Below are 18793 nucleotides of genomic sequence, written 5' to 3'. Positions count from 1 at the left end.
CTCATGAGAATTGTTTTTTTTTTTAATAAATATTTCCAAAATGATGTTTAACAAAGCAAGGAATATTATTTAAATATTTTGAAACCCATTTTAAGGTCAATATTATTAGCCCACTTAAGCAATATATTTTTGATTGTCTGCAGAAGAAACTACTGTTACACAACATGACTTGCCTAATGAAGCCTTTGAATGTCAATTTAATCTAAATGCTTGTATTTTGAAAAATATCTAGAAAATTATGTACTGTCATCATAGCATAGATAAAAGAAATCAGTAATTAGAAATGAGATATCAAAACTATTATGTTCAGAAATAAGTTTAAAAAAAAACTTCTTTCCATTAAACAGAAATTGGGGAGGAAAATGGTTGCTAATATTCAGGAGGGCTAATAATTCTGACTTCAACTTCATATATACAGTTATTTTCCACCCTGCAATGGAAAAAGAAATAAATACAATAGACTAAAAATATTAAATAAACTGTGCTTTAAGCATCTTCACTGTAAGAAAAACACTTTAGCAACAAAAATCCTTCAGTCAAGAGCAGAGAGAGATTTTCTCGTTTTGTTTAATAATGATAAAAAAAGGCTGCAGCAAGAATAGTGCACTGTCTCTTTAATGGTTTTTAAAAGCCTTTTTTTGATCTTCAACTCGTTTGTTTATTACACAAATGAGGGTTAACATGAATAATCTCTAAACACCACGTTTTGACACCGATTTGACCATTAAAGCGCTCACGTTAAGATGACTTTAGATGTCTGCGCTCCTCTGCTCGTCTCAGTGTGCGAATGAGACCGAATGCTGACCGGCCGCATGCTTCTGGCTGCACACACACATAAGCACGCGCTATTTCGCGCTTTTAAGAGCAACACATGTGTTCAGCTGAAAATGGGGCAGTATATGATGCAATAATCGTTTATCTCGATTAATGCCTTTTCATAATCGTTTGAAGCCAAAATCGAAATCGGATTTTCGATTAATTGCACAGCCCTACTTTAAAAGGACCTAAAGATGTCAGCATAAGCACAGTCAACCAAGGCTGTCTCAAATTTTCAAAAGTGAAACTGCATGCTGTTACAAAAATGACACAGACCACCAAGGAAAAGCTTTGGTTTGACATGGTTACTCTACAAACAAAATTATATAGTGATGTAAGAAGAACATTTAGGTTTTCGTTTGATTTATCTCTGTTTTGAAACTAAAATTACGCTTGGTGTTTTAATGTAACATTGCATATCTGTGGTCAAATCTCGAGTTTGACTTTGTTTTGTTCCTCATGATTCTTTTCTCTTTGTATTCCCATTCTGCATTCTGTAATATCGCAATGAAAAGACACGTTTTGGGGATATTCATAGTCTGTTCAAGGTCATTTTGTTAATTCTCTGTTTCCTTTTAAAAGGTGCAGTATGTAGGATTGACATCAACTGGTCGAACTAATTATTGTAGAACGAATTTAAAATGTTGGATAGGAATTTTTCACCCTCGTGCCTCCTCTGTCACACAAACGTCGATATCATCAGGAAGGAGTTTGTAAGCCTGAAGCAAAGGCTATAGATATAAAAAGATGGTTCACTGGCATTACTATGAATGGGATAAAGTGCAACACTCAGTATGGCCTCCACAGCGAAGAAAGTCCTGCCTTCCAGTCGAAATAGCCAACTGTCAGTCTTTATATCTACATCCTTTGTGGCCAAAGGATCTGTAAAGATTTGCTTGTCTGTGTTTTCGAGTATTTGCTCAGGTTTTGTCTCCATCCTTAAAGTGTTTCTAACAGTGTCCTCTGATTACTAGTGAAAATCCATAAATGAGTTTGGTGTTGAGGCAACTTTGCACAGTAGGAACAAACAGAAAATTTTTGTCAATGTAAAATGTAACCGTAATTAGGGCTTAGACAACAACAATAATGGGCCAGGTCAGTTTTTAAAAAAGGTAATTTAATTGAGAGTTTAGTGAGCAGTTTTTGAGATTTCAGAATTCCCCCATTCATTTAGACAGGACTTTGGTCTTGGGCATTGTAAAAATGGCAGACAAGTGAACAGACTTTCATTGAAGGAACTTTGACTGTAAGCTGCTCAGCTAACTTTTACATTTGTAATACATGTATAGTTTTGTAAATAAAAAAACACCTCATGAATCTGTGTCTCATTTTAGAGGCTGCTGGAGGTCACTTTTTCGGCCAAAGGCACATATATTGAAAAAGTCCTTAAAACTAAAATAAAATACAGTGTCTTAAAAGAAGGCAACCTGAGGTGCCAAAACATAACTGCGTAAAATGGCAGTGGGTGGATTTTCAGACCAAAACAAAGACTAATAACAGACTTAGCATTGTTTTTCATGTTCATGTTTTCATGTCCAAAACTTACATAAACCATAAACTCAATAGATGGATAAATTGTGATGAGAACAAAACCACCTCACTATATCTAGTTTTTTGTTTAATTAAGTTATACATTTAAAAGCCAAGCCTTAGGACATTTCCTAACAAACAAGTCTTACTGTGCAGTTAACTCACCATTTTTGCGTTCCTTCAATGGCAGCAGGCTCGGGACAGATTGCAGAGAGAGTTCCTGCATCTCACTGGTCACAGCCTCGCTCTGAGGACTGGGCACGGGGCCGCTCCCCACAGCAGACACCATGCTGCCAGGGCTGAGCTCCTCCACACGCTGAGCTTCCTGCTCTGCCAGGGTGACAGGTAGGTGAAGCAGTCAGACCTGTGACAGGTTAATTACAGAGATGAGGCTGAATTAGAATCTGGAAAACACCACAGGCAAACTTAGCATCTGATATAAAAGGGCATCAAAGGCTTTGTAGAGTGAAAATACTGTCTTTCACTGAGCCTATGCATCTGAGCAGAATTATATTTTGAAGGAACACAAATAAAGACAACACATTGTTCTTTATTATTCTACTAGTCATTTTGTTTATTTTAATTAGAGCTTTGCTTGTACAAAGAGTCAACCCTTTTGGGAACCCATTTTGGTGTTAAGATATTTAGGTAGATGCCTGGGATTTAATATTCCTCTCTCACCCAGAATGTCATTTAGGTGATAAAACTGAGGTCCCACATATTACGAATGATGTGTCTCCCTTATAACTGCTCATATAACTATAGCAGCACGTATAATATTGAGGTTTGGGACAGACATTCAATGCTCTACACTTAAATTATGGATGGTATTCATGTTTAAGAATGTGTTATACGAAAAAATGTTAACCAAAATGAATGGCGATCATAAGAAAGTTGATATATGGGAGAATTTCATTTCTTTATTAAAACTATGGACATGTGTACTTTTGTGATCTGTAGTTTTATCATTATGCATTTTCTTCTAAATTTCTTAATTTTCTAAACCAGGCACCAAACTTTATATTATGAAGGGCCAAAAACTAAATATCATTGAAAACTGTGGGCCGAAGATAAATATATCAAACTATTTCACATTAAATTTGCCATAGGTAATTTACTAATTAATTTCATAATTTAAAAAAATAAATAGTAAACATCACCTTGAATCGTATTAACTATAATAATACAGTATAACTTTTTAAATTAGAACTTATTGCAATAAAAAACAATCACATTTATAACATAGTGGAGTTCAATGCTAAATAAACTAGTCAAACAGAATCTGACTGCCTTGATTCGCTGACCCAAGTCTCTGCATTGTCCTCTGTCTCTTGGGTAACAGTATGTACATTTTAAACTAAATTACAGCATTTTAATTGAAACTTAATTTCAGTTAGCTTTTTCGTAACTTAACAAACAAATGAAAGGTTACACTAAATTTGAATCATTCTCCCTCTCTTCTCAGATGGAATGGTGGGCCAAATCCAAGGTTACCATGGGCCAACTTTGGTCGGCAGGCCCTAGTTTGGGCATCTCTGTTCTAGACTGTGAAGAATTTGTATGCATTTTGTACTAGTATGCATTTTGTACTTGTACTTTTGAATGGAACTTTAAGTTATATAGTTAAATTGGAGCTTTGGTTAAAATCTGTTCTGAGGAAAAGGTAATCAACTCAAAATTTCAAAATCAATCGCTATTCTTTCTTGAATCGAGCCAAGTTTTGTTTTTAAGAGTACACTCAAACTTTCACAAGGCAGAGCACATGTGCATTCGACTGCGTCTATAAGTTGGTTTTTATAAACATAAACACAGCTTACTATAAACACTCTTGTAATTCACTAAAACCTTTTGTATCCTTTTTCTTTTTTGGTTTGAGTGGTATTTGTAAGGAAGTGGATGCAAGCAGAGTACACAACCTGACAAAAGTCTTGTCGCCTATCCAAGTTTTAAAAACAACAAATAATAACTTGACTTTGATCATAAGTGTCTTATATGAAAGGCAAAGTAGGCTGTTGGTGTTGTCATCCACTCTACAGATGTCTCACATACCCTTATACTGAATGTAACCCCAAACCATGATTTTTCCTTCACCAAACTTGGCTGACTTCTGTGAGAATCTTGGGTCCATGCAAGTTCCAACAGGTCTTCTGCAGTATTTGTGATAATTGACATACAATTCCACAGATGATTTATCAGAAAAAAAAAATCTACTTTTTTTTTTTACACAAATAATCAACTAAAGTCAAGTTACTATTTGTTGCTCTTATATCTGGGATTGACGACAAGACTTTTGTCAGGTAGCGTACAGTTGTATGTAGAGCATACAGCACAATAAATTTTTTATTCAGCTCTAATTTTAATGCCACGTCAAGGCTATGCTAGAAGGAAAACAAATGGCAATAAAACAAAACATTTTTAATTTAACATATAATAAAAATTCTATAACTGTTTTTGGTAAAATTGAATGAAACAATTCTCTGAAAGAATGTACTTGTGATAAAAATAAAATAAAATATGTAATTCCCGAACATACACTTCATCTTTAGACAAAACGTCCTAGTTACGTACGTAACCCACGTTCCTCGAATAGGGAACGGAGACGTGTGTTTGTATAAACAGGCTTTGGGAGTGCTTTAGACAACCGATCACTTCAAAAGATATTAAAATGGGCCAATGAAATACTAATTGAGTTGGCGGACCTTAGCTTTACAGCTGAAACTGATGAGCCAATTAGGGCTTTATCAGTCGGCTGTTGGAGTCAGCTCATCAGAATTTTGCCTGCTAAAGAGCCGATCGCTCAGCTCCCAGCTGGAGACTCAGGTGCTGTGGCAGTGGAGACACACGTCTCCGTTCCCTATTCGGGGAACGTGGGTTAAGTACATAACCAGGAAATTCTCCTTCTTTAGGGAACTCCTACGGAGACTGTATGGAAAGCACCACAGCAGCCAAAGCCCATCACACTCCTGATGTGTAGTTTGCCAAGCCCAAACTCCTCCGCCGAGTCAATGCTGAGGGCCTCGGAGGAACTCTCTAGGGTTCGCCTGAGAAGGGAAACTTACTAGTAGAGTAGAAAATAAATAAATAAATCAAACGCATCTCCGGGTTAGGGAGCATGGCGCAGCAAGAGTTTGTGACACCAAGCTTAATTTCCCCCCGATTTATTGGGGTTACCCAATAACCGGTAGGAAACTGGGTCCACTCAAAAATTATAGAACCTCGCGAATGCGTTAGGTGTTGCCCAACCCGCAGCTCTGCAGATATCTGTGAGAGAGGCACCGCGTGATAACACCCATGAGAAAGCGACCACTCAAGTAGAGTGCTCTCTCACGCCCTGGCATTGAGAAGCAAGGGCGATGGCATCAACTAACCAGTGAGCCAACCTTTGTTTTGATACGGCACTTCCTTTCTGCCGACCACTGTAACAGATTAAAAGCTGTTCACATGATCTAACATTATGCGTTCGTTCCACATAAAGGTACAAAGCATAAATGGGACAAAGCAGTGAGTGAGTTGAGCCTGCCTCCTCCGAAGGCAGCGCTTGCAGATTCACCACCTGATCTTTAAATGGGGTGGTAGGAACCTTGGGCACATAGTCAGGCTGGTTTCTCTGGACAACGTGATAGTAACTGGGCCTGAATTCAAGATACGATTCACTGACCGAAAATGCCTCCAGATCCACAACTCTCTTAAATGACGCCAATGAGATTAGCAGAGCTATCTTTAATGACAGAATTTTGCGTGATACCGAATCGAGTGGCTCGAACGAATCACTTTGCAGACACGCTAGGACTATTAAGATATCCCAAGAGGGCATGAGAGGGGGGGCGGGACGGATTTAACCGCCACGCACCTCTGAGGAATCAGATGATTAGATCATGCTTCCAAAGCGTGTTGCCATCCACCGCGTCATGATGAGCGGAGATTGCCACGTAAAAATTCAGTGTGGAGGGTGACAGCCTTCGCTCCAGCTTATCCTGAAGGAAGGATAACACAATGCTAGTCTGGCAAGTTCGGGGGTCTTCTCAGCGAGAAGCGCACCACTCATAGAATAAACTCCACTTCAGGGCGTAGGCATGCCTCTTAGAGGATTCTCTAGCCTGACCAGCTGTGAGCCAGTGCATTCTTGCCGAGGGGGGCCTCAGTCAGGGCATAAAACAGCTGGCAATGTGCGTTCTCAATGGAAGCAAACAGATCGATCTGGGCTTCCCCGAAGCGCGCCCATATCAGCTGGACTGAATTTGGATAGAGTCTCCACTCTCCTCGGGACACTAGCTGCCGTGAGAGCACATCGGCTGCACGGTTGAGCTGAGACATGTGGCGGAAGCATATACCCCCTATACAGTTGATATAAGCCACCATCGCCATGCTGTACGTCCTGACCAGCACATGTTTCTGCTCCAGTACCGGTAAAAAGTGGCAAAGAGCCAGATACACTGCCAACAGCTCTAGGCAGTTGATATGCCAATGCAGGCGGGGTCCGGACCACGAACCTGCGGCTGCATGCTCGTTGTACACGCCCCCCCAACCCGTGCTGGAGGCATCTGTCGTTACGACAACATGCCTGGATACTAGCCCTAGGGGCACTCCGGCCCGTATAAAAGCCAGATCCGTCCAGGGGCTGAGGGTGCGGACACACAGCGGAGTGATGTGCACCAGGTGCATACCCGCACGCTATGCCCGTCTGGGGACTCGATCGTGAAGCCAACGCTGAAGTGGTCTCATATGAAGCAAACAGAGCGGCATAACCGCGGCTAAGGATGCCATATGCCCTAGGAGATTTTAAAAACATTTCAGTGGGGCCACTATCTTCCTGTGAAGCTAGTTTACACAGGAAAGCATCAGCCTGGCGCGCTCCTCGGAGAGGCGCAAAACCATAGCAACCGAATCCAGCTCCAGCCCGAGATAAGAGATCCTCAGCACAGGGCAAAGTTTGCTTTTCTCTCGGTTGACCTGAAACCCCAACTGGTCGAGGTGCCGAAGCACTTTATCTCTGTACATATTCAACTGATCGCAGGACGAGGCTAGAATGATCCAGACAGTGGGATAGTTGAGTATGCGGATGCCCGCGAGCCACAGTGGCGCTAGAGCACCCTCCGCAAGCTTGACCCGCGGAGACAGAGAGAGCCCGAAGGGGAGGACTTTGTATTGACACGTTCGTCCATCAAACGCAAACCAGAGAAAAGGGCAGTGTCGCCGACCAAGCCAGCCTGGGATATGGGAGCGTTAAGAAAGCAAGCTTTTTCAACGTTACTTATATCAGCCAAGCTCAGCCAAAGGTGGCAGCTTCTCGGCTTGGTTACGTTGATAGGTGGCCATAGCATGCAGAACGGAGGCGGCCTGGCAACCAGTAGTGTAGGCTCTGACCATGAAAGACTCAGATAACCTGCACGCTTTGGAAGGGAGTTTGGGGGAATCTTTCCGATTGGTGCGGCCCCATGGACAGAGATTGACCGCGATAGCACACTCCACCCGGAGAATTGCCTCATATACCCAGGTCGTTCTGCCATCGAGGGATGTGAGAGCGGGAGCGCACGAGAGCCGGGCAAAAAAAGGGGCCCTCCATGCCTGCGTGAGCTCCCTGTGTACCTCCGGGAAGAAGAGGACGTGGGGTCTAGAAGGCTTCGGCTTTGCCCCCACGAAGCATTCGTCTAAGCAGTCCGGCCGCGGTTCTGGGGGACAAACCATCTCCAGTCCCATGGCCAAAGCAGCCTGAAATAACACTGCTAACATTAGGGGTGTCAAAATTAATTGTTTCTTCGGTGCACCGAGATGCAGACGCGGACAATTCGGTATCGATTCAGTAATAATCATAACCGGTTATGTACTGACGTCATTTATCTTACATGCACTCTGTCGCGAGGAAGGCCAGTGTGAGTATTTACAACACTCCAACGACTTAAAACTCATAAACTTTGCACAATTTCACTGTGTGTGTTTGTTGGATCATTCTTTCAGTGACATTTATAGTAGAAGCACCTATTTCACTGCGATTAAGAGAATGAAAGTACTCCATTTCTCTTTATCTCTCTCTCACTGTGGCCTATTTGACCTGCTGGCATGACTTTTCTTCTCCTCTCGGCTGTTTTACAGCATTAATTCTAGATATAGACACAAGCGCGTGTCTGCAGAGTTTTCTCCACCGTGTCTTTTATGGATCAGCTGTGATCGCCGCTGCCACCTGCCGCTTATCAGTATCACTCATCTGTGAAGAGCGCAGCGTGCAAGAGCCCATCACGACCATTTTTGTTGAGGGTGTGACCAATCAAAGGGGTGTAAAAGAACTAGACAAGGATCAGAAAGCGAGCTGGATAATTATATTTGTTTATATTATTTGCTAAATGCTGATGTTATTTAAAGGTACAGTTCATATATCTGACTGTTTGTATTAAATGACAAAATTGTAATACAAATAGTATATAAATAAATATATTGTTACAATTTATTGCAAGAATTGGTGCTGTGAAGAAAATATAAAACTGTGCATGAAAAGCACAGTCAATGCACTGTGATGCACTGAGATATCGCATTGAACCGAATCATTGGTAGGGCTGCTCGATTATGGGAAAAATCATAATCACGATTATTTTGATCATAATTGTAATCACGATTATTCAAAATGATTATCAGTTGAAGTCAAAATTATTCATCCTCCTGAATTTATTTTTATATATAAATATTTCCCAAATGATGTTTAACAGAGTTTTTTTTTTTTTTTTTTTTTACAGTATTTCCTATATTTTTTTTTCTTCTGGAGAAAGGTTTATGTTTTATTTCAGCTAGAATAAAAGCAGGTTTCAATATTTTGAAACCTATTTAATAGCTCAACATTATTAGCCACTTTAAGCAATATATATGTTTGATTGTCCGCAGAAGAAACTACTGTTATACAATGACTTGTCTATTTACCCTAATTAAGCCTTTGAATGTCACTTTAAGCTGAATACTAGTATCTTGAAAAACATCTAGTAAAATATAATGTACTGTCATCATAGCAAAGATAAAAGAAATCAGTTATTAGAAATGAGTTATTAAATCTGTTATGTTTAAACTGTTCTTTAAGCATCTTCACTGTATTTTTGATTTTACTATTGATTAATGATAAAAACAGTCGGCGGCAGCAGCAGGAATATCGCACGCTGTCACTTTAAGAATAGTGCGGCTCTGAGTCTGAAATGGTTTCTCTTTCACATGTCTTTTGATTCTCAACTTGTTAGTTTATTACACAATTGAGGGTTTAATATGAATAATCACTAAACAAAAATGTGCATGTATTTGACTATTAAAGCGCTCACAATAAGAACGCGTTAGATGTGTGTGTGTGTGCTCTGCTGTTCGAGGCTAAGCGCGGCGCACGCGGAAATACACACACGCTACCTGTCCGAGGCTAAGCACGGCGCGCACTCACACAACAGCACGTGCTCTTTTGCGCTTTTAAAAATATGAATGATGCGCATCCCGTGCTACAAAAGTTACATAACAGCACATGCTTTTAGTTATTTTCACGTGGAACTGAGCTTTGCAGAGGCAAAGAGTTTTCACACGTGTAAACTGGAAAGGGGGCGGTACATGATGAAATAATTGTTTATCTCGATTAATGGTTTTTTATAATCGTTAAAAGCCAAAATCGAAATCGGATTTTCGATTAATTGCACAGCCCTAATCGATGGCATGATAATCGTAAACGAACCGTGAGACTAGTGTAGGTTCACAGCTCTAGCTAACATGTCCGACTTCAGGTCAGAAACCTCACTGACAGCCCCGGAGGCTGGCAGGGGGTCCGGATCTTCATCGGAGCATGTCAACCCGCCCTCCGATGCAGCGATGGACATAACGTCCCAAGTGTCATCTAACGAAAGCGTGGCCAAGCCGGAGGATGGACCAGCGCTCGCACTCGAAGCAGAGACAGAACGCACTGAAGAGGAGCGAGGGGGCCGCAGGCCCGAAGTTGAAGGAATAGCCCCCACTGTAACCCTCAGGCCTGCCAGAGTGCTAACCGCTTGGCAGGGAGCAGCAGGGGTGACTTGCCCTAATAAAAGAGCTCGCCGATGTGCAACAGTCAAGCAATCACAATGCGGGCAAGAACTGTCCGCGAGCACCGCATCAACATGTTGGACCCCCAAACATGTGACGCAAAACTCGTGCCTGTCATCCGGGCGAGGAAACCACCGCATCCAGAAAAGCATGGTCGAAAGGACATCTTTAAAAAGATGCGCAACACGACCGTGTGCTCTCTTAGGGAATTCTGCTCTTTGTAGAAACTGCTCTTTTAGATCACTAGCGAAACGCCAAGGGGACGGGAAACCCAGCTCAACCGTCGCTAAAACATCTTCTCCCGCAATGTTGAAGGAAATGCTTTCTTCAGCATTGAAAGTCAGCTCAGCAGAAAGGTTCTTCAGCCTCAGATTTCTGAAGCAACAATTCTGATGAGCTGAGTCCAACAGCCAACAGATATAGCCCTAATTGGCTCATCAGTTTCAGCTGTGGAGCTAAGCTCCGCCAATTCAATTGGCATTTTATTGTCCCGTTTTCATATCGTCAGAAGTGATTGGTCGTCTATAGCACTTCCTAAGTCTGTTTATACAGACACACGTAGGAGTTCCCTTATGAAGGGGAACTAGGTCTTGTATGACCTATTCAACATTATATAAAAACTGATTTCAGATAGTCAATTCTGAAATTAACTTCCATGAGAAAATGTTTTAAGCAACAAGAAAATAAAACTGTGCCTTGCATGTCTTATTAACCTATATTACACACCCGCTTACTTAAACCAGTGAAACCACTGTGGGTGTGTTACACCTTCTGTACAGCACAAACACTACAAGTTCAGGCAGGTGAAGCTTTGTGCAACTAACACTGCAACTCACACATTCTCAGTGTCTTCCAATATGACTGGAGGCAGTGATTTACACAAGCATTTCAAACAACATCAGATTGAGAAGTCAAAGCCTGCAGCAGCAAGTCATTTAGAAAATTTCTGGAAAATGCTTTGGCTTTTCCTTTTTTCTTGGTGGATAGAACAAAGACTGATTGTTTGCCCATCGGATCTGTGAGTGCAAAAAGTTTTAGCAGAAACGGATTATACGGAATTCAAATGCTCATAATGGATAGTTAGTTCTACAAATCTGCTCTCCTTTGCATGTTAGTTAAAAATAAAGACTAATAATGTACCTTATAATAATGTACCTTAACAGTTATAGTTATCATATTACTATTTTGAGATTCATTTTCAAATGTTGAAATATTCCTTACAATACATTATTGTCTAAAAATAAAGAGTTAGTAGATTATTTTTAAAAGCAGATCATGATTTTATTCAGCAAGGATGCATTGAATCAGTCATACGTGACATTTATCATGCATAAATTATTATTATTATTTTTAAATCGATGGTGAATTTTTAAACAAACCTCACATTTAAACAAAAAAATGTTAATCAATAAGAAACTTGGGATTAGTGCTGGGGAAAATTACTTTAGAATATTGAGTTACTCCATGGCAAGTAATGCATTACAGCATCACAGCTATACGTGTCGTAAATGCAGATTATTGAACTTTTAAAGCAACAAGTTTGTTACTTATGTTTTATTTGTCTTAAGTAAAATCACTGTCCATTGAGACAACCCCCTTTTCCTGTTCAACGATGTGTTCAAAATAATGAACACATTCTCTCCATGACTACGTGATTCACTGTCACTACTTTAATTTTAATTCAGCAATTTATTTTTAAAATTAAATTGCATTACATTTTCAAAAAAGCAACTCAAATATTATTACTTAAGCCTCATTTACACTACAATCAACAGGCAGAAGAAAATCAGCAAGCGACCATTTATTTAAAAAGAAAGTGAGCAACTTCTGGCGACCTCCACCTACTCGAGTGACAGCAACCATTGGCGACCAGGTGGGTGTGTCAAGCGATTCTCAAAGATGAGAATCCCCAACTTTATGCAAATGAAAAGCGACTTTCTTAAGCGACAGGCAATAGGAGCACCAGTAGAGCTCATGTGATCCTCTCAGCCTGCCCAGGGGCGGTTGTATTCTCTGTGCTGTAGACCTACACAGATCTGCATTTAGAGCAGATTGCCACCCAAAGTGACAGGCAACTAGAAAATCACTCCTATTGTGAAGAGGCAGTATTTTTTAAAAGTAATGTGTTACTTTACCTGTTACTTAAGAAACATTATCAAGTAACTCATGTTACTTCTAACGCGTTACCCTCAATACTGCTCAGGAGTATTTTTACACACAAAACTAAACTATTATTTATTTTTTACTAAGTACATTAAAATTATTTAGAACTATTAATTTGCATTATTTCAGAAATCTTGAAATCCAACAAAGGATTTGTATTTTTACAATATTTCTTAAATATGAAAATCCTCTTTTTATAGCAACTTTATGAAAATAAGCTTTCGCCATATTTTTCAAAATATAATGCTTATGTTCATAAATTGGTCTGGATTGACTAAAGTGTGAGATTATAATGACAATTTTTTGAATATTATTTAATAGTCATCTATCTCTTAAAAAGGGTGCACTGTGCACACACATTTTTGCTTAATCTTTAATCAGTCCATCTGTCCACATCTACAAATTTGTGATTCTGATCTTTATTTTTTCTCGCTTTCACTGTCCTTTTCCCTCTTTATCTCAACAGTTGGGCAGAATGCATTACTCAGAAAAGGCTGGCACAATCCCCAAAAGACATCTAGAAAACTCCCTGTAGCTGTAAATTCTTCATATGGAGCATTAAATGCATTTTCCGATGTGCCATTAAAAACAACTTAAAAGTATCATCTGACTACGAGCACAGTGATGGTCACTCTGAGCAGATTGAAACTGTGGAGATGGCATTTACATACGCACATTATGCCATTCTCCATTTGTGAGGTAATGCTGCACATCTACTGACATCAACAGCGTGGTGGTGACAGATGATTTAATGGCTGATTTTAACCAAAATCAATGTCTAGCTAAAAGGTTAAGTTTTGGCTTTGTGTAAGGTAGCATCGTCCATCTTGTTAGCTGATGCATTCTTCATTATGAGCTCATGAGCATCCAGAGTCTATCAATACGTCAATCTCATTCCGACATCCCCTGAGAAGAGAGGTGGAGTAGAAAGAAGAAATAACATCCTGTTGAGCGGTTACCTAATATATGACAAGCCTTTAGAGACTATTTAAATGTTTTCCTATAACTCTAGGCCTAACCATTAGCGAACAGTTTCAAGAGCCACTGAAGGCTGCTGTGTCCTTTGTTTAGTAAAACTATTTTTTCAGCTATGATGAAAAAATAAATAAACGCATTACCAATATAACCTCATCGAACTCTCTTCATTGAAATTAAATTAATTAAAAGCGTTGCAAAAAAGAAATTTTATCAAGTTTTTTTTTTTGCTTTAAATCTAAATTTACTCCTGCTGCTTTGAAATAATCTATAGATAATAATCAAATAATCTGTTGAGTTACATGCTGGTTAGTAGGGCTGCACAATAAATCTTTTGGCATCGATATCACAATGTGTGAATCTTCAATCGCAGGATCTGCAATGTGGAATCAGGATTATAGTTGACCAGGTACAACAATTCAGAAGGCATGAAAATTGTAGAGTCATTTCTGTTTACAAATAATACATTTCAAGTTTATCAGTTGCATGTGTTTTTAAAGCCTGTGACTAAGCATTTTAAGCAAGTTTAAAGCTTTCGGCTTTCAAGGAATAATTAAATTCTGTAGCTTTAACAAAGATTAATTCTATATAATTATTTACACATTGAAGACTATGAAACTTTTATTGTACATTGATTATTATTATTATTATTATTATTTTATTTTATTTATCTGTGCTGGTAGATTAATATATTTTCTGCATGCCCTTTACAAAATCATTCCAAAAAACTATAAGAGTATTCATTGAGCTATTCAATTTTTTTGTTAAAATATTTCAATATAAATCACTAAAATTAAAATATTGGGAAAAAAACTGACATTACAATATCTTGCAACTCTAATTCAGTTATACAATTTACTATGTGAATAAAGTATTACTGTTATCATATTAAAACAACATACACTTCAAATGCAGCACAGATTTTAAGTTCATAAGACTTTTTAGATTTTATCTTCTGATTGGCATTATCTTCTGATAACTGTTTTTAAGGTTTACCGTGGTTTGGAAAAGTCAAAAACTTTCTGTTATACCGTTTTATTGTACCGTTATACTAATATCGATGTTTTTTTATTGTTTATGTTTAATTTATTTTTTATCTCCAGCTTAAAAATTGGATCCACATAAACAGCTACTGCAAAAGCCCACGATTCAGAAAACATCTGAAAAAAAAAAAACATTTACATATCAACATCCCAGCATGCCACAGACCTAAACAGTGCAGTGGAGTAAGCTGTAAAGAAATCTGTGTTTGACAGCAGAAGTCAATAATTTATGATATTTATGTAGCCTGAAATGTTTTTTAAAAGCCAAAATATTTTAAATTTTTCAAAAAAAAATGTATCAAGTACAATGGGGAAAGTTGTTATTTTTTACACAGACATTTAAAAAGAATATATTTTAAAACAGTTGTCACAATTCTGGATACCGTGATTTTTTATTCAAGGTTATCATAAAATCAGAATCTTAAACTAGCCCTTTGCCTACATTGCAATCAGCATTTTATAAAGTTGTATATAAGACTATAGCTGAAAAATGATAAATTGCATCCAAATACTGGGAAGATAAAAAAAATGATCATTAAAATTTTAAAAATCTCAATAAACAATAGAAAAATTATTTTAAATAATAATTAAAATATTAATTTCATTATTAGCCTTTTTTGCACTTGCACGATGCTGTGATAATGTCCTCAACTTATCTTATTGTTTCACGTATGAGTGGGTGCAGACATTCAAACCTTCTTGACTCAACACTTCCAGTATCATTAACCTCCATTGATTTTTCACAGCATGTTATTCTGCAGTACTGATGGTGCAAATGTATATTTTCTTATTATATTATATTTATTTCTATGTATCATTATTAACAGTAGTTTGTAGAGCAAGTAGTTTGACTGATTATTGCCATTTATTATTGCCTGTAGTTTCCCTACAAGCAAACGAATAATAAGTTCTAAAACAATTGCTGAAAAAAGCTAACTTTCACATTGCAGAATAGTGTCAATGAGCAGCACACATTCCTCATAAGACTTTTTAGATTTTATCCAAGGATTGGCTTTCTCATTCAATATGCCAAAATATGACTGTAAAAATTGGGAATATAAAATAAAGATATAATGGAAAGTTAAACAAAATCCAGTCAGTAATAAACAACATTAAAATGACTATTAAATTGATTGATAAAAATATAAAATCAAATATAACATAATAAATATCAATGATAAACATTTAATTTAAACATTTTTGCAAGTGCTGCTACAACATACAGAGCACATTTTTCATGAACGAACTTTCAGATTTGATCAAAGGCTTAATTTTTTTTAAAGGTATCCCAAAATGTGCATGCAAATAAATATGTCCATGGAAACAAAGTCAATGGCAGATTGTATTTATTCAATAGCTGGAATAATTTACAAGAACATTCCGACTTGAGAAACAGTGTTCAGACATGCAGTGTTCAGCTCTGCTTCTTTGACAAGATGGAAGACATAAAGCTCTCTGACATTCCTCCTTGTGCACATCTACACCTGCCTTTAACCTTCAATGCCAGAAATATGGCTAAAAACACATAAACCTTGACAGGCATACAGGTAACCCCATACCCCTATAGTCAGACAGAATTACATAATATTTATCGGCACTCCCTTTCTGGAGCAGATCAGCGATTCTGAGTTTATCATAAATTAGCAAAGATAAAGTCAACAAAAGGGATGATTTATTCTTGTTAATAGCGAGTATTGTACCTTAAAATAAAATAAAGAGTGATCTTAATGATATCATAAACAATGACTGTCCTTACCTTAACTACGAGATCCACAGAAACAGACTGCGCTTCATTTTCGCTCAAAGTCCAAGACCATCTTGAAGAACTAATGAAAGAGAGGACCGTCATTTTGTGATTAGAATTTGCATATATGCAAATAAATAACCTATGCACAGTCTCCCATTATAACGCGAGGTAAGTTACTGGCGCAACGGTCAATGCAGATGCTTATGTAATAATCGGTCGTGCATCTGTTATAGCAGATCACGAACATTCAAGATCTTGCCTAAATTCTGCCATACATATTATATATATATATATATATATATATATATATATATATATATATATATATATATATATATATATATATATATATATATATATACATTGATAACTTGTCAATCAAATGGAAATCCAGTGTCAGATCCGCGTGTGTTGTGGATATTTAGTAGGTGTGTCCAGACACTAGCTCACTATATTATATTTGACAATATAATAATCAAACTTACTGCATTATGACAGTGATTTGGCTTAACGCAGATTATAAACAAACCACGATTCCTTCCGAGGACTTTCAGTATCGCTCGTCGCTACACATTCTTCATCATTGATACGACACGGCAGGAAATGATGTTCTTGTGCTGCTAGAAAGCTCATACATTGGCAAAATCGTCAAACGTGTCATGTTTAACAAGGCTGAATATGCCAGGAATAGCAGGCCAGATCCTAGTCGCGACAGCTGCATGTATGTAGTAACAGACACTAGTGGATCAAGTGAAATGTGCGCTGAGCAACAATACACGAGAAGCGGATGAATTGTCAAACACCGCTGCTTGGTAATACTGTTTTTACATTTTTCACGCGAAAGGGGAGTCACGTACGAATATGTTTGATATGTATAACTTACCGAGTCGAAAAGTGAAACACAACAACCGTTCGGCTTTATAAAGGTGTTCATCGACTCAAAAAACTGTGCTGAGGCATCCGGCTACTCTCTGCTGTTCAACCGCAGAGGACGGTGAAGCCAGTCGATGACTCGATGCTCTCACAGCACGTCCTGAAAATAAAAGTCCCCTAAAATAATAACAACATGACGATCAAATGAGGAACTATGGCTAAGAAAATTAGTGATTTCTTATAAATGTTTTGAAAATAAATAAATAATAAATGTTAAAAAAATAGTTTAATAAAAAATAATTAAATCATAAAACAATAAATACTAATAATACATTTAAATGTATGTAAATTTTACATTTATGTACGTTTGTAAAATCCCATAGATATAGGCTATGTATCTATATATATTCATGGTAAGACCCTGCCATAAAAATTAGAAAATGGAACTAAAAGCTTTATTTTAAAATAAAAGGCGCCCAGTTTTCATCATTAGGATATTTTGTAATTAAAAGGAATGAAAAAATAAATAAAATATACACAATATATACAATGAAATGTTCTAATTGTGCATCAAAATAGGTAACTTTAAAATCATTTATTGAGGCACTTACACAATTTAAACATGAGTCATGAACAAATTCACATTTTCAAGTGAACTGTAAACATTTTAAAGGTTATACATTCAGACAGCAAACGTGTATTTACATTCTGTTGTACTGCCTTACTAAATTTACTTCTATGAAAATAACATTTCTCATAGCAATTCACATTGATGCATGATTCGCAGCTATATAAAACAATAAACAAGCCAAGTACAAAATCTGTTGTTCACACCACTAAACAAACTGATGACAGATAAACAAAAGAAATTCTCTTAAAATAAGGCCCCTTCAGTCATAAAAGAATGGTGACATCAGAATACGTATATATATTTACATTTTTCTTTTTACTTTATAACAAAATCATCTCAGTGGCTACAATAACGTTAGGCACTACCTAAAATCTATCAAAAATAACAAACATGTCAATTTAGAGACCAGGTTACTTTATACATTACTAACCACAGCCTTCTCGGGATTGCAAGACACAATATTTATGAAACAAGTGTTGGTTCAGTGTATTTCCTTCTACTTCCATTTGGTTTCGTTATCCTGTTCCATCTTGTTTCGTGACAGTTTCCCATGGGCAAATGATTTCTTTCACACCTCCTCTTGCTGTATTGGGACTGTCGTCCTCCTCGTCTTCGGAATCGATGGGGTAGATGCGGCATTCAGGTGGGATGTCAACTTTGATTTGAAAAAAGCTGTGAAAGAAGTTAGGTTATTTTTCAAGTACTGTCAAATTGTGAAGTACAAACACTAATAAAAGTATCTGTTCATCATTTAAAAGCATAGTTCATTCAAAATTGCTGAAACCTTCATGAGTTATTTCTTCTGAACACACACAAAGAAAGATATTTTGAAAATATCGGAAACCAGTAACCATTGACTTTCATGGTAGGAAAACAAACAATTTGAAAGACAATGGTAACAGATTTCAAACATTCTTCCAAATATCATATTTTATGTTTAACAGAAGAAGAAAACTCAAACGGTCATCATTTACTCATACTCCA

At 37.6% G+C, this 18793-nt stretch overlaps 2 protein-coding genes across 11 annotated transcripts in view; both read right to left on the bottom strand.

Moving 5' to 3' along the window:
- The window catches only part of mrtfab (myocardin related transcription factor Ab), a 70564-nt gene extending 53279 nt beyond the window's left edge, over positions 1–17285 (bottom strand). For 8 of the 9 annotated variants that reach the window (XM_087275143.1, XM_087275150.1, XM_087275144.1 and 5 more), the window contains exons 1-3: positions 17189–17285; positions 16315–16384; positions 2512–2710 (exon numbers count right to left, since the gene is read on the bottom strand). In XM_087275143.1, the coding sequence (XP_087131269.1) occupies positions 2512–2635 (124 nt within the window). In that variant the 5' untranslated portion in view covers positions 2636–2710; positions 16315–16384; positions 17189–17285. The remainder of the gene's footprint in view (positions 1–2511; positions 2711–16314; positions 16385–17188) is intronic. The other variant, NM_001201558.2, reaches the window with a different exon arrangement.
- Positions 17286–17758: 473 nt separating this feature from the next.
- rgs9b (regulator of G protein signaling 9b) overlaps positions 17759–18793 on the bottom strand; it is a 36318-nt gene continuing 35283 nt past the window's right edge. For both annotated transcript variants that reach the window (XM_087275438.1, NM_200830.3), the window contains 1 exon segment: positions 17759–18481. In XM_087275438.1, coding sequence (XP_087131564.1) covers positions 18325–18481 — 157 coding nt within the window. In that variant the 3' untranslated portion in view covers positions 17759–18324.

The sequence above is a fragment of the Danio rerio genome, chromosome 12 (genome assembly GCF_052040795.2).
Source record: "Danio rerio strain M-AB ecotype USA chromosome 12, GRCz13ab, whole genome shotgun sequence".
Classification (NCBI taxonomy): Eukaryota; Metazoa; Chordata; class Actinopteri; order Cypriniformes; family Danionidae; genus Danio; species Danio rerio.
This window is presented reverse-complemented; position numbering and strand designations above follow the sequence as displayed.